The sequence below is a fragment of the Aethalodelphis obliquidens genome, unplaced genomic scaffold, assembly GCF_003676395.1.
Source record: "Aethalodelphis obliquidens isolate GAN/ISIS:26980383/991018 unplaced genomic scaffold, ASM367639v1 scaffold2, whole genome shotgun sequence".
NCBI classification, from domain to species: Eukaryota; Metazoa; Chordata; class Mammalia; order Artiodactyla; family Delphinidae; genus Aethalodelphis; species Aethalodelphis obliquidens.
In genome coordinates, this window is record NW_020837946.1 from 65,473,695 (window position 1) to 65,488,076 (window position 14,382).

Here is a 14,382-nt window from a genome sequence, read left to right on the forward strand (position 1 = left end):
GAAATCATCTTTTCTTAGAAAAAAGTTTATTGGTTATTATATAAAAAGATGTTCATGTGGTTCTTAGAAGATTGTCTATTACTTTCTTTAACCAAAACTATGTTGTCTTTTAATGTGGTTGCTTAATTGCCTTTCTTACATAAATAAGAAAGTGATTGACTATTGTAATGTTCTCTGATACAGCAGTGTCCAATAAGCATATGAAAGTCACCAATTTTTATGGAGATCGGGGAACCTAAGAATTACTTGTTCTTATAGTGAGGTGTCAGTACTCACAGTACAATAAAATGCCCTTCTTATCCCTTCCATCTTTCCTTACTCTTTCCGTTCAGCATCGAAACTCACTGTCTTTACTAAAGAAGAAAGTTGTTTGGGGAGTATTAATTTATTTGCAAGAGTCCTTGTATTGAGAGTACTCTTGGAACAATGATAATAATCAAAAAGTGCCAACCTAGGGCTAGTACAAGTTGTGATCAAAAAGCATTGTTTTCATTCCATGACCATGTGGCCAGCAAGAACCAGTGCCGAATTAAAGAAGTTGGGGATGGTCTTTGGAGAACTGAACATCTTGTCTTGCTTAGCCGAAACTTCTGACCCTCCCTTCTCCAGTCTTCTGAATAGAGTATTGTGGAGGGGTAAGGAAGGGATTTTATCACCTTCCATAAATTTTATTGATAGTATTGTGAGAGTATTGGACAACCCTGTTTCAATAACTGGAAAGAGGATCTCAGCTCTTTATCTCATTCCTCCTATCTTTGGATTAGACCCCAAGTTACTGATCAGCTTTTCTTCCATGCTTCAGTTTTTTTTCAGTGGAAAAAAAAAAAAAAAAGACAGTGCTAATTAGATACCAATTTTTAGAGTAAATCAAATCCCAAAAGTAATATGAATTTATGTTCTTGTTATTGTCTGATTGATCCTTTTGAATGTGCAGTCTGTAAAACATCATACAAATGTAATCAATGTTAGCACAAAGAAAACCAAATTAACTGTAAAAGCCTTTATTAGATGGAAAGAAAAAATTTTTCTTTTATACTTGCAGAGTTTCTTCGATGTAAGATTAGCTGGAGTCAGCTAAATTATTTTTAAAATGCTTTGCAAATACTTTAGCTATTTTTTTAAAGGTAAAGTCTTCTCTAGTTCCATGCTAAGACCATTTCTCCTCAATGTAGCAGGCAGCAGCTGTAACTGCCTCAGTGCATTCCAGAGAACCTAGTGCAGCAGGCGGGCTCTCAGACAGCTCATCTGAAGCCTCCAAGTTGAGTTCCAAGAGTGCAAAGGAAAGAAGAAATCGGAGAAAGAAAAGAAAACAGAAAGAGCAGTCTGGTGGAGAAGAGAAAGATGACGATGAATTCCATAAATCTGAATCTGAAGACAGCATCAGGAGGAAAGGGTTTCGCTTTTCCATAGAAGGGAATCGGTTGACATATGAAAAGAGGTACTCCTCCCCACACCAGGTATGGCACTGCTGAGTTAAATGATGCATGGATGGAAATTAGAATACTGAAGAGAGGGGTAGGAATTAAATACAACTTATGAATTTTTTTTTAATCTTTATTGGAGTATAATTGCTTTACAATGGTGTGTTAGTTTCTGCTTTATAACAAAGTGAATCAGTTATATATATACATATGTTCCCATATCTCTTCCCTCTTGCGTCTCCCTCCCTCCCGCCCTCCCTATCCCACCCCTCTAGATGGTCACAAAGCACGGAGCTGATCTCCCTGTGCTATGCGGCTGCTTCCCACTAGCTATCTACCTTACGTTTGGTACTGTATATATGTCCATGCCTCTCTCTCGCTTTGTCACAGCTTACCCTACCCCCTCCCCATATCCTCAAGTCCATTCTCTAGTAGGTCTGTGTCTTTATTCCTGTCTTACCCCTAGGTTCTTCATGACATTTTTTTTTCTTAAATTCCATATATATGTGTTAGCATACGGTATTTGTCTCTCTCTTTCTGACTTGCTTCACTCTGTATGACAGACTCCAGGTCTATCCACCTCATTACAAATAGCTCAATTTCCTTTCTTTTTATGGCTGAGTAATAGTCCATTGTATATATGTGCCACATCTTCTTTATTCATTCATCCAATGATGGACACTTAGGTTGATTCCATCTCCGTGCTACTGTAAATAGAGCTGCAATGAACATTTTGGTACATGACTCTTTTTGAATTATGGTTTTCTCAGGATATATGCCCAGTATTGGGATTGCTGGGTCATATGGTAGTTCTATTTGTAGTTTTTTAAGGAACCTCCATACTGTTCGCCACAGTGGCTGTATCAATTTACATTCCCACCAACAGTGCAAGAGGGTTCCCTTTTCTCCACACCCTCTCCAGCATTTATTGTTTCTAGATTTTTTGATGATGGCCATTCTGACTGGTGTGAGATGATATCTCATTGGTAGTTTTGATTTGCATTTCTCTAATGATTAATGATGTTGAGCATTCTTTCATGTATTTATTGGCAATCTGTATATCTTCTTTGGAGAAATGTCTATTTAGGTCTTCTGCCCATTTTTGGATTGGGTTGTTTGTTTTTTTGTTATTGAGCTGAATGAGCTGCTTATAAATTTTGGAGATGAATCCTTTGTCAGTTGCTTCGTTTGCAAATATTTTCTCCCATTCTGAGGGTTGTCTTTTGGTCTTGTTTATGGTTTCTTTTGCTGTGCAAAAGCTTTGAAGTTTCATTAGGTCCCATTTGTTTCTTTTTGTTTTTATTTCCATTTCTCTAGGAGGTGGGTCAAAAAGGATCTTGCTGTGATTTATGTCATAGAGTGTTCTGCCTCTGTGTTCCTCTAAGAGTTTGATAGTTTCTGGCCTTACATTTAGGTCTTTAATCCATTTTGAGCTTATTTTTGTGTATGGTGTTAGGGGGTGATCTAATCTCATACTTTTACATGTACCTGTCCAGTTTTCCCAGCACCACTTATTGAAGAGGCTGTCCTTTCTCCACTGTACATTCTTGCCTCCTTTATCAAAGATAAGGTGACCATATGTGCGTGGGTTTATCTCTGGGCTTTCTATCCTGTTCCATTGATCTACCTTTCTGTTTTTGTGCCAGTACCATACTGTCTTGATTACTTTAGCTTTGTAGTATAGTCTGAAGTCAGGGAGCCTGATCCTTCCAGCTCTGTTTTTCTTTCTCAAGATTGCTTTGGCTATTCGGGGTCTTTTGTGTTTCCATACAAATTGTGAAATTTTTGGTTCTAGTTCTGTGAAAAATACCAGTGGTAGTTTGATAGGGATTGCATTGAATCTGTAGATTGCTTTAGGTAGTAGAGTCATTTTCACAATGTTGATTCTTCCAATCCAAGAACATGGTATATCTCTCCATCTGTTTGTATCATCTTTAATTTCTTTCATCAGTGTCTTATAATTTTCTGCATACAGGTCTTTTGTCTCCTTAGGTAGGTTTATTCCTAGATATTTTATTCTTTTTGTTGCAATGGTAAATGGGAGTGTTATCTTGATTTCACTTTCAGATTTTTCATCATTAGTGTATAGGAATGGCAGAGATTTCTGGGCATTAATTTTGTATGCTGCTACTTTACCAAATGCATTGATTAGCTCTAGTAGTTTTCTGGTAGCATGTTTAGGATTCTCTATGTATAGTATCATGTCATCTGCAAACAGTGACAGCTTTACTTCTTCTTTTCCGATTTGGATTCCTTTTATTTCCTTTTCTTCTCTGATTGCTGTGGCTAAAACTTCCAAAACTATGTTGAATAAGAGTGGTGAGAGTGGGCAACCTTGTCTTGTTCCTGATCTTAGTGGAAATGCTTTCAGTTTTTCACCATTGAGGATGATGTTGGCTGTGGGTTTGTCATATATGGCCTTTATTATATTGAGGAAAGTTCCCTCTATGCCTACTTTCTGCACGGTTTTTATCATAAATGGGTGTTGAATTTTGTCAAAAGCTTTCTCTGCATCTATTGAGATGATCATATGGTTTTTCTCCTTCAGTTTGTTAATATGGTTTATCACATTGTTTGATTTGCATATATTGAAGAATCCTTGCATTCCTGGAATAAACCCCACTTGATCATGGTGTATGATCCTTATAATGTGCTGTTGGATTCTGTTTGCTAGTATTTTGCTGAGGATTTTTGCATCTGTGTTCATCAGTGATACTGGCCTGTAGATTCCTTTCTTTGTGACATCCTTGTCTGGTTTTGGTATCAAGGTGATGGTGGCCTCGTAGAATGAGTTTGGGAGTGTTCCTCCCTCTGCTATATTTTGGAAGTGTTTGAGAAGGATAGGTGTTAGTTCTTCTCTAAATGTTTGATAGATTTGCCTGTGAATCCATCTGGTCCTGGGCTTTTGTTTGTTGGAAGATTTTTAATCACAGTTTCAATTTCAGTGCTTGTGATTGGTCTGTTCATAATTTCTATTTCTTCCTGATTCAGTCTTGGCAGTTTGTGCATTTCTAAGAATTTGTCCATTTCTTCCAGGTTGTCCATTTTATTGGCATAGAGTTGCTTGTAGTAATCTCTCATGATCCTTTGTATTTCTGCAGTGTCAGTTGTTACTTCTCCTTTTTCATTTCTAATTCTATTGTGTTGAGTCTTCTCCCTTTTTTCCTTGATGAGTCTGGCTAATGGTTGATCAATTTTGTTTGTCTTCTCAAAGAACCAGCTTTTAGTTTTATTGATCTTTGCTATCATTTCCTTCATTTCTTTTCCATTTATTTCTGATCTGATTTTTATGATTTCTTTCCTTCTGCTAATTCTAGGGTTTTTTTGTTCTTCTTTCTCTAATTGCTTTAGGTGCAAGGTTAGGGTGTTTATTCAAGATGTTTCCTGTTTCTTAAGGTAGGATTGTATTGCTATAAACTTCCCTCTTAGAACTGCTTTTGCTGCATCCCATAGATTTTGGGTCGTCATGTCTCCATTGTCATTTGTTTCTAGGTATTTTTTAATTTCCTCTTTGATTTCTTCACTGATCACTTCATTATTAAGTAATGTATTGTTTAGCCTCCATGTGTTTGTATTTTTTACAGATCTTTTCTGTAATTGATATCTAGTCTCATAGCGTTGTGGTCGGAAAAGATAGTTGAAACAATTTCAATTTTCTTAAATTTACCAAGGCTTGACTTGTGACCCAAGATATGATCTATCCTGGAGAATCTTCCATAAGCACTTAAGAAAAATGTGTATTCTGTTGTTTTTGGATGGAATGTCCTATAAATATCAATTAAGTCCATCTTGTTTAATGTATCATTTAAAGCTTGTGTTTCCTTATTTATTTTCATTTTGGATGATCTGTCCATTGGTGAAAGTGGGGTGTTAAAGTCCCCTACTATGAATGTGTTACTGTAGATTTCCCCTATTATGGCTGTTAATATTTGCCTTATGTATTGAGGTGCTCCTATGTTGGGTGCACAAATATTTACGATTGTTATATCTTCTTCTTGGATCGATCCCTTGATCATTATGTAGTGTCCTTCTTTGTCTCTTCTAATAGTCTTTATTTTAAAGTCTATTTTGTCTGATATGAGAATTGCTACTCCAGCTTTCTTTTGGTTTCCATTTGCATGAAATATCTTTTTCCATCCCCTTACTTTCAGTCTGTATGTGTCTCTAGGTCTGAAGTGGGTCTCTTGTAGACAGCAAATATAAGGGTCTTGTTTTTGTATCCATTCAGCCAATCTGTGTCTCTTGGTGGGAGCATTTAGTCCATTTACATTTAAGGTAATTATCGATATGTATGTTCATATTCCCATTTTCTTAATTGTTTTGGGTTCATTATTGTAGGTCTTTTCCTTCTCTTGTGTTTCTTGCCTAGAGAAGTTCCTTTAGAAGTTGTTGTAAAGCTGGTTTGGTGGTGCTGAACTCTCTCAGCTTTTGCTTGTCTGTAAAGGTTTTAATTTCTCCATCAAATCTGAATGAGATCCTTGCTGGGTAGAGTAATCTTGATTGCAGGTTTTTCTCCTTCATCACTTTAAATATGTCCTGCCACTCCCTTCTGGCTTGCAGAGTTTCTGCTGAAAGATCACCTTATGGGGATTCCCTTGTGTGTTATTTGTTGTTTTTCCCTTGCTGCTTTTGATATGTTTTCTTTGTATTTAATTTTTGACACTTTGATTAATATGTGTCTTGGCATATTTCTCCTTGGATTTATCCTGTATGGGACTCTCTGTGCTTCCTGGACTTGATTAACTATTTCCTTTCCCATATTAGGGAAGTTTTCAACTATAATCTCTTCAAATATTTTCTCAGTCCCTTTCTTTTTCTCTTCGTCTTCTGGAACCCCTATAATTCGAATGTTGGTGCGTTTAATGTTGTCCCAGAGGTCTCTGAGACTATCCTCAATTCTTTTCATTCTTTTTTCTTTATTCTGCTCTGCAGTAGTTATTTCCACTATTTTATCTTCCAGGTCACTTATCCGTTCTTCTGCCTCAGTTATTCTGCTATTGATCCCATCTAGAGTACTTTTAATTTCATTTATTGTGTTGTTCATCATTGTTTGTTTCATCTTTAGTTCTTCTAGGTCCTTGTTAAATGTTTCTTGCATTTTGTCCATTCTATTTCCAAGATTTTGGATCATCTTTACTATCATTATTCTGAATTCTTTTTCAGGTAGACTGCCTATTTACTCTTCATTTGTTAGGTCTGGTGGGTTTTTATCCTGCTCCTTCATCTGCTGTGTGTTTTTCTGTCTTCTCATTTTGCTTATCTTACTGTCTTAGGGGTCTCCTTTTTGCAGGCTGCAGGTTCGTAGTTCCCGTTGTTTTTGGTGTCTGTCCCCAGTGGCTAAGGTTGGTTCAGTGGGTTGTGTAGGCTTCCTGGTGGAAGGGAGTAGTACCTCTGTTCTGGTGAATGAGGCTGGATCTTGTCTTTCTGATGGGTAGGTCCATGTCTGGTGGTGTGTTTTGGGGTGTCTGTGGCCTTATTATGATTTTAGGCAGCCTCTCTGCTAATGGATGGGGTTGTGTTCCTGTCTTGCTAGTTGTTTGGCATAGGATGTCCAGCACTGTAGCTTGCTGGTCGTTGAGTGAAGCTGGGTGCTGGTGTTGAGATGGAAATCTCTGGGAGATTTTCACCGTTTGATATTATGTGGAGCTGAGGGGTCTCTTGTGGACCAGTGTCCTGAAGTTGGCTCTCCCACCTCATAGGCACAGCACTGACTCCTGGCTGCAGCACCAAGAGCCTTTCATCCACACGGCTAAGAATAAAAGGGAGAAAAAGTGGAAAGAAAGAATTAGTAGAAGTAGAAAGAAAGAAAGAAAGAAAGAAAGAAAAGAAAGAAAGAAAGAAAGGAGGGAGGGAGGGAGGTAGGAAGGAAGGAGGGAAGGAAGGAAAGAAAGAAAGAAAGAAAAGATAAAGTAAAATAAAATAAAGTAAGATAAAATATAATAAAGTTATTAAAATAAAAAAATAATTATTAAAAAAAGAAAAAATATTAAAAACGAAAAATAAAAGGAAGGATAGAGCCCTTGGGACAAATGGTGGAAGCAAAGCTATTCAGACAAAATCTCACACAGAAGCATACACATACACACTCACAAAAAGAGGAAAAGGGGAAACAATTATAAATCTTGCTCTCAAAGTCCACCTCCTCAATTTGGGATGATTCGTTGTCTATTCATGTATTCCACAGATGCAGGGTACATCAAGTTGATTGTGGAGCTTTAATCCGCTGCTTCTGAGTCTGCTGGGAGAGATTTCCCTTTCTCTTCTTTATTCTCACAGCTCGCGGGGGCTCAGTTTTGGATTTGGCCCCTCCTCTGCGTGTAGGTCGCCGAAGGGCGTCTGTTCTTCGCTCAGACAGGACGGGGTTAAAGAGGCCGCTGATTCGGGGGCTCTGGCTCACTCAGGCCGGGGATAGGGAGGGGCATGGAGTGCGGCGCGAGCCTGCGGCGGCAGAGACCAGCGTGACATTGCGCCGGCGTGATGTTGCACCAGCCTGAGGCACGCTGTGCATTCTCCCCGGGAAGTTGACCCTGGATCCCGGGACCCTGGCAGCGGCAGGCTGCATAGGCTCTCGGGAGGGGAGGTGTGAATAGTGACCTGTGCTCGCACACAGGCTTCTTGGTGGCAGCAGCAGCAGCCTTAGCGTCTCATGCCCGTCTTTGGGGTCTGCGCTTTTAGCCGCGGCTCGCGCCCGTCTCTGGAGCTCCTTTAAGCAGCGCTCTTAATCCCCTCTCCTCCCGCACCAGGAAACAAAGAGGGAAGAAAAAGTCTCTTGCCTCTTCGGCAGGTCCAGACTTTTCCCCGGACTCCCTCCCGGCTAGCCATGGTGCACTAACCCCCTGCAAGCTGTGTTCATGCAGCCAACCCCAGCCCTCTTCCGGCGCTCCGACCGAAGCCCGAGCCTCAGCTCCCAGCCCCGCCTGCCCCGGCAGGTGAGCAGACGAGCCTCTCGGGCTGGTGAGTGCCGGTTGGCCCTGATCCTCTGTGCGAGAATCTCCCCGCTTTGCCCTCTGCACCCCTGTTGCTGTGCTCTCTTCCGCGGCTCCAAAGCTTCCCCCCTCCGCCACCCGCAGTCTCCGCCCGCGAAGGGGCTTCCTAGTGTGTGGAAACCTTTCCTCCTTCACATCTCCCTCCCACTGGTGCAGGTCCCGTCCCTATCCTTTTGTCTCTGTTTATTCTTTTTTCTTTTGCCCTACCCAGGTACGTGGGGGTTTCTTGCCTTTTGGGAGGTCTGAGGTCTTCTGCCAGAGTTCAGTAGGTGTTCTGTAGGAGTTGTTCCACGTGTAGATGTATTTCTGGTGTATCTGTGGGGAGGAAGGTGATCTCCACGTCTTACTCCTCCGCCATCTTCCCGGAAGCCCAGCCAAAGCAATCTATGTATTATTCTTTTTTGATAATTCTTTCAGTGTATCCCTTCTGGCTTTGTGCAAAGCGATTCTTTGTTTTGTACCTCGCCGCTGCTGAGCTCTACAGATCCCGCTCCTTCCACACAGTTCGCCAATTCCGCGGGCCTTACTCAACTTATGAATTTTTATCAACTGAATTGACTGCTGTGTTTATTATATTTAAACCTATCCTTTCTGTACATAGTTATGAGAAAATCTTAGTTTGCACAGGTAAATCTACAGTGGGGTGTAGTTGAGATAACACTGCATTGAAAGTCAGGGGACCCAGATTCTCACCTGAACCTGTCTGCTGGTACTTGTTGTAACTAATGACATTTCATCTTTCTGGTCTGCAGCCTTTTTAATGAGAAAAAAAATTGTAGATAACTGATCAGTAATCTATAACTCGTTGCTTATTTTATATTGTTTTTTCATCCCTGCTTTATAAACTATCATGCATGCTTCTGAAAATATTAGTCATGGTATACTTTATCAAAAAGCACATCACTCTGAATTTCAGAAGTCTTCAAGTTCCAACAACACTGTGCCTTTTAGCTGAAACAAGAACAATAATTAATTTAAAGTGATTTTAGAAAGATGGACTAAAACAATTTGTGAAGAGTGTTAGAATTTCTTGAAGGGAAAGAGCAACAGAAACAAATGTGCCCCTGTTAAGGTCATGCTACTGATATTTATTGAGTGTTTACCATGTCCATAGTAAGGTACTAAAGATGCTTCCTTTTGAATATGAAATATGGTGGTTCAGGGTTTTGTTTTTCAATATCTTTAAGTTGCGATCTATCTCCCCAGTCATTAATCTCAAGGGCTAGAAATCGTCTCTTAGAAAAGTAATTTCATTTAATCCGAATGCACATAAAACGAGAATGTTAATCAAAAAAGAATGAGTCACATTCTGTTTTGAATGCTGAAGTCCCCTTCAACTTAATCTTGCAAAATAAAAGCACATTCCAAATGGCCATATTAATTTATTATTATTTGTTTTTGGTTTCAAACTTTTAGTCTTTGTTGAGCATCCGTGGCTCCTTATTTTCTCCAAGGCGAAATAGCAGAACAAGCCTTTTCAGCTTCAGAGGGCGAGCAAAGGATGTGGGATCAGAGAATGACTTTGCTGATGATGAACACAGCACCTTCGAGGATAATGAAAGCCGCAGAGACTCCTTATTTGTGCCCCAACGACATGGAGAGCGACGCAACAGTAACCTGAGTCAGACCAGTAGGTCGTCCCGGATGCTGGCCGTGTTTCCAGCTAATGGGAAGATGCACAGCACTGTGGATTGCAATGGTGTGGTTTCCTTGGTTGGTGGACCTTCAGTTCCTACATCGCCTGTTGGACAGCTTCTACCAGAGGTGATAATAGATAAGCCAGCTACTGATGACAATGTAAGGAAGTTTTAAATAGTTCAGGCATGGCTGGCTCATTATTGCTGCACCAGCCAGTGTTTCTACAGAATGGAACCCCTTGAGAATGATACCTGGTTGGTCAAGCTGTGAATGCACCTGCATCTTTTAATATCTTTAAGAGAGTATCCAACTAAAACTTAAGGCTTCAGCACCTTCTTGCATAACACCTGAATGCATTTACTTATTAAACGTGCTAAGGATTAATTAAACACAATAGTAAATGACTGCTTCCAGTTGGAGGATTTGCTATATACCCATGCTGAACTTAGACAGCAGGACATCCTCTAAAGCTCTGGTGTAAGAGTAAATGAACGATTCTTATGTTTAACTGTAAAGGGTGTATAATAAATCTTTCCAACGGATTCTTCAATATAGCTCTGCTTTAGTTCAGAAGATTTTCAAGAACACTGTGCCTGAATAGATAGCTTCAATATTATCTTAAAATTTCTAGTACTCATATTTGTCTTACTAAAAAGAAAATGCTGATATAGGTCTTCTCAAAACTAATCTGAATGAAGAGACACAAATAAAAATATTAATACAGGCAGATAAAAGAATTGTCTGTGTACAAAGTTATGTTATGTGTTTGTGAATGTGTACCCAGATGAGGAATTTCTAAACATATGCTGCCTCTTATTAGACTTGGAAATATATCAGCATGGTGAGGCATGACTAAGTCAGAATTAGATGACTTATTGCTTTGGTACCCTGGATGAAACTGTTGTCCATGCAGCATGTGTTGTTATTTTTTTAACATACAGTTTGTGTTGTCAATGATCATCTATGTCTTGTGTCCAGAAAATGAGATGGCAGCTACGAGTGTTGTAATTATTTGTACTTCTTTAAAAATAAAGGGCTACCTTCTCAGCATGAAATGCCTTGATCATTTAGATGTCATTTCAAATCACTACCTTTTACTATTAGTTCAGAAATAAGGAAATTGTTAAATATGTCTCTCACAAATTTATCAATCATATCCAAATTACATTATGTCTCATAAAATTATGAAATCAGAGGGTAAAAAAAAACAACCCTCAGTTTTTGCTGTATGAGTAAATGGTTAACAGTTTGGACATTCCAGGCTAATGATACAATAAGTCAGCAATGTCTGCCATCACCAATTAACTATGAACGTGCATGTCGCATGTGTTTCATGAATTTCACAGCGTCACATTGGTTGTTCACTTATCATATTGCTCAAGTTAATCATTTAACACATTAGCATTTTCTTTACAGGGAACAACCACTGAAACTGACATGAGAAAGAGAAGATCAAGTTCTTTTCATGTTTCCATGGACTTTCTAGAAGATCCTTCTCAAAGGCAAAGAGCAATGAGCATAGCCAGCATTTTAACAAATACAGTAGAAGGTTTGTAACAAATTCCATTTCCGTTTCAGTTGTTTTCACTGAGCTTATATTGTCTCATTCGAAACGAATGTCTCTGTGAGTTGGAAGCACTGTATTCTAAAGAGAACATAACAGGTCTTATTTAAGAGCTATTTGTTATACTTACTCCTGTATTCTAGAAGCTTTAAAAAAAGTTACTTAAATTCCGTGATATTGAAACTAAAGAATGTATCCTGTGTGTGGCAACTCCTTGAAAATGCAGAATAAAACATTTCTGTTAGGGGTTTCTAATCCCATTAGTCATGGTGTTCCTCTCTTCTGTTCCACTTAGCGTAGGACTTCCTAAATACTCTCAAGATTGGAGGGGAGGAGTGGGTCATTCTCACAAAATAAAAACAAATTAAAAAGATGATTCTTGGCTCTACCCTATCTCTCTGTCCTATGTCTTATAGCCTGAGGATGACACCATAGCCAGACATTAACGTAGGATTACACACAGTCTATACTACTCCAACCCATATTCTTATTGAGACTTCATTTAAAAGACCATTCACTTAAGGCAAAGTATGGAACCACAGGATCAATGCATAAGAGAAGAAAACCATTCTTTGCTACCTCTGTTCTATGTTTATGTGTGAAGAAATATTTTGGGCCGTCTAAAGATTAAATTGTATAGTTTTTTTAAATCAAGTATAAAAGAGGTTGACTGTTGCAAATGGAAATGTGTTGGTTACTAAAAAGAAGTCTAGTCGATTTGAAAGGAATATATGTGTGTAAAAATATCTTTTGGTGGTTGGTTTTATTTATTTTTTTTTAAATCTAGAACTTGAAGAATCCAGGCAGAAATGCCCACCCTGTTGGTATAAATTTTCCAACATGTTCTTAATCTGGGACTGCTCGCCACATTGGTTAAAAGTGAAACATATTGTCAACCTGGTTGTGATGGACCCATTTGTTGACCTGGCCATCACCATCTGTATTGTCTTAAATACTCTGTTCATGGCCATGGAACACTATCCCATGACGGACCATTTCAATAATGTGCTTACAGTAGGAAACTTGGTAAGCATACTGGAAGGTAAATGTGTTCAGTCTTCAAACTTTCTGTTTGAGAAACTCTTTACATTTAATAACTTACAGCAGTCTTTCCACCACCCTTTCTACCTCCTGACTCCCAAAAGATGGGAATTATATCTATCTGGATATATCCTACTTTTGCCAAAAATAACAGCCCTTAAGATCAAAGCAGAAACTGGGAAAGAGAGCAATAGGCACAGGCCTACAGTACTACTTGAAAAGTCAATATTGTTATTTATAACTATTTAAAGCTACAGAAGCAGTCCATAGTTTAAGGACACACTTTTTGAAATGATGTTATCAGTTTCCCTACCTGTAGAAGGCTAAAATAAAATTACAGACCTTTTTATCTTGCTTAGTCATCATCATTATAAGCAATAGTTTAACAACTCAAAAATGTCTCCAGCTTTTCCACTTCCAGGATCTAGGTAGACCATGTATTGTTTAATCCATCTATTTTAGATCAAATCCATAAAATATTGAAAACGTCCAGTATATTTTGTGTATTATATGATTAACAGTGCCACTTTTGGTGAAGGTTGCCACTAAATTCTTTCTCTTCTGTGCTTAAAATCCATAAATTATTAAAGTGTTTGTCTGTTGACTCAACATAGGAATATTAGCTTTTGTTTGCTGAAAGAATGGTCTCTAAAATAATGTATGCATTTTCCATAATATTTGTTTTAGGGTTTAAGGTTTTTGATGGTGGAAAGCAAAACATGTAAAGCATCCTGAATTATAGTATTTCTATTTTTAAAGCTTTAGTATTTATATAAGTTTAACCAAAAAGTTTGTTCGGATTTTTCTGTAAGATGTTACATAAGAGGATTGGCCAACCCAATACTATGGAAGTAAATTGATTTTTTTCATGTGCATAACAAATACTGATAATAGTAATGCACATATTATAATATAGTTACATATGTATAATGACAACTATCTGATTAGAGGGAAATGTGAATAAGCTTATAGATACATAAAACTGTTTATGGGAAAATCTTGTCAGTAGCTGTGCTGTATGAAGTCTGAAGGAAAATGCAGTTTGATGTGATGGAAAGAACACTGGTTAAAAATAGATTTGCTCTCAATCCTAGTTTTGCCGTTTTCTAGTTGATATTCGGCAAATCATTGCACCCATCTGAAGACCTGTTTCCTCATCTGTAAAGTCATGGTTATAATTCCTGCATTATGTGTTTAATAGCGTTTCTGTTGAGGATAAAATGAAATAACTTATATGAGAGCTTTTCATCAACTATAAGTTACTATGCAAATGTAAGCTAGTAATATAATCATGACTAGTATAAACATTTTGTTCTAAAAGCAAATATTATGTCATTCCACTTTATCATTATCTGATGGAATTAGAGTAACTTTGTTTTGATCTTAGGTTTTCACTGGAATCTTTACAGCAGAAATGTTTCTGAAAATTATTGCCATGGATCCTTACTATTATTTCCAAGAAGGCTGGAATATCTTTGATGGTTTTATTGTAACGCTTAGCCTGGTAGAACTTGGCCTGGCCAACGTGGAAGGATTATCAGTTCTCCGTTCATTCCGATTGGTAAAACAAAACAAAACAAAACAGCACAAAGACAAAAACCTTTCCAACAAGCATCATAGGTTTTATATCATAGGTTTTACCACACACCATTAACATTTTAAGTTTTTGTGTGACATTTGCATTGTCAAAAACAGTCCCTAAATGGAAAAAAAAATTGTTCCCACTTATTTA

The 14,382-nt window shown here is 38.2% G+C and overlaps 1 protein-coding gene across 7 annotated transcripts in view; it reads left to right on the forward strand.

The window, feature by feature from the left end:
- The window catches only part of SCN1A (sodium voltage-gated channel alpha subunit 1), a 161,074-nt gene that overhangs the window by 93,031 nt on the left and 53,661 nt on the right, over positions 1 to 14,382 (forward strand). For 2 of the 7 annotated variants that reach the window (XM_027129294.1, XM_027129288.1), the window contains exons 11-15: positions 1,173 to 1,457; positions 9,824 to 10,171; positions 11,462 to 11,594; positions 12,397 to 12,635; positions 14,038 to 14,211. In XM_027129294.1, coding sequence (XP_026985095.1) covers positions 1,173 to 1,457; positions 9,824 to 10,171; positions 11,462 to 11,594; positions 12,397 to 12,635; positions 14,038 to 14,211 — 1,179 coding nt within the window. Of the gene's footprint in view, positions 1 to 1,172; positions 1,458 to 9,823; positions 10,205 to 11,447; positions 11,595 to 12,396; positions 12,636 to 14,037; positions 14,212 to 14,382 lie in introns of all 7 variants that reach the window. The other 5 variants (XM_027129279.1, XM_027129304.1, XM_027129300.1 and 2 more) reach the window with 5 other exon arrangements.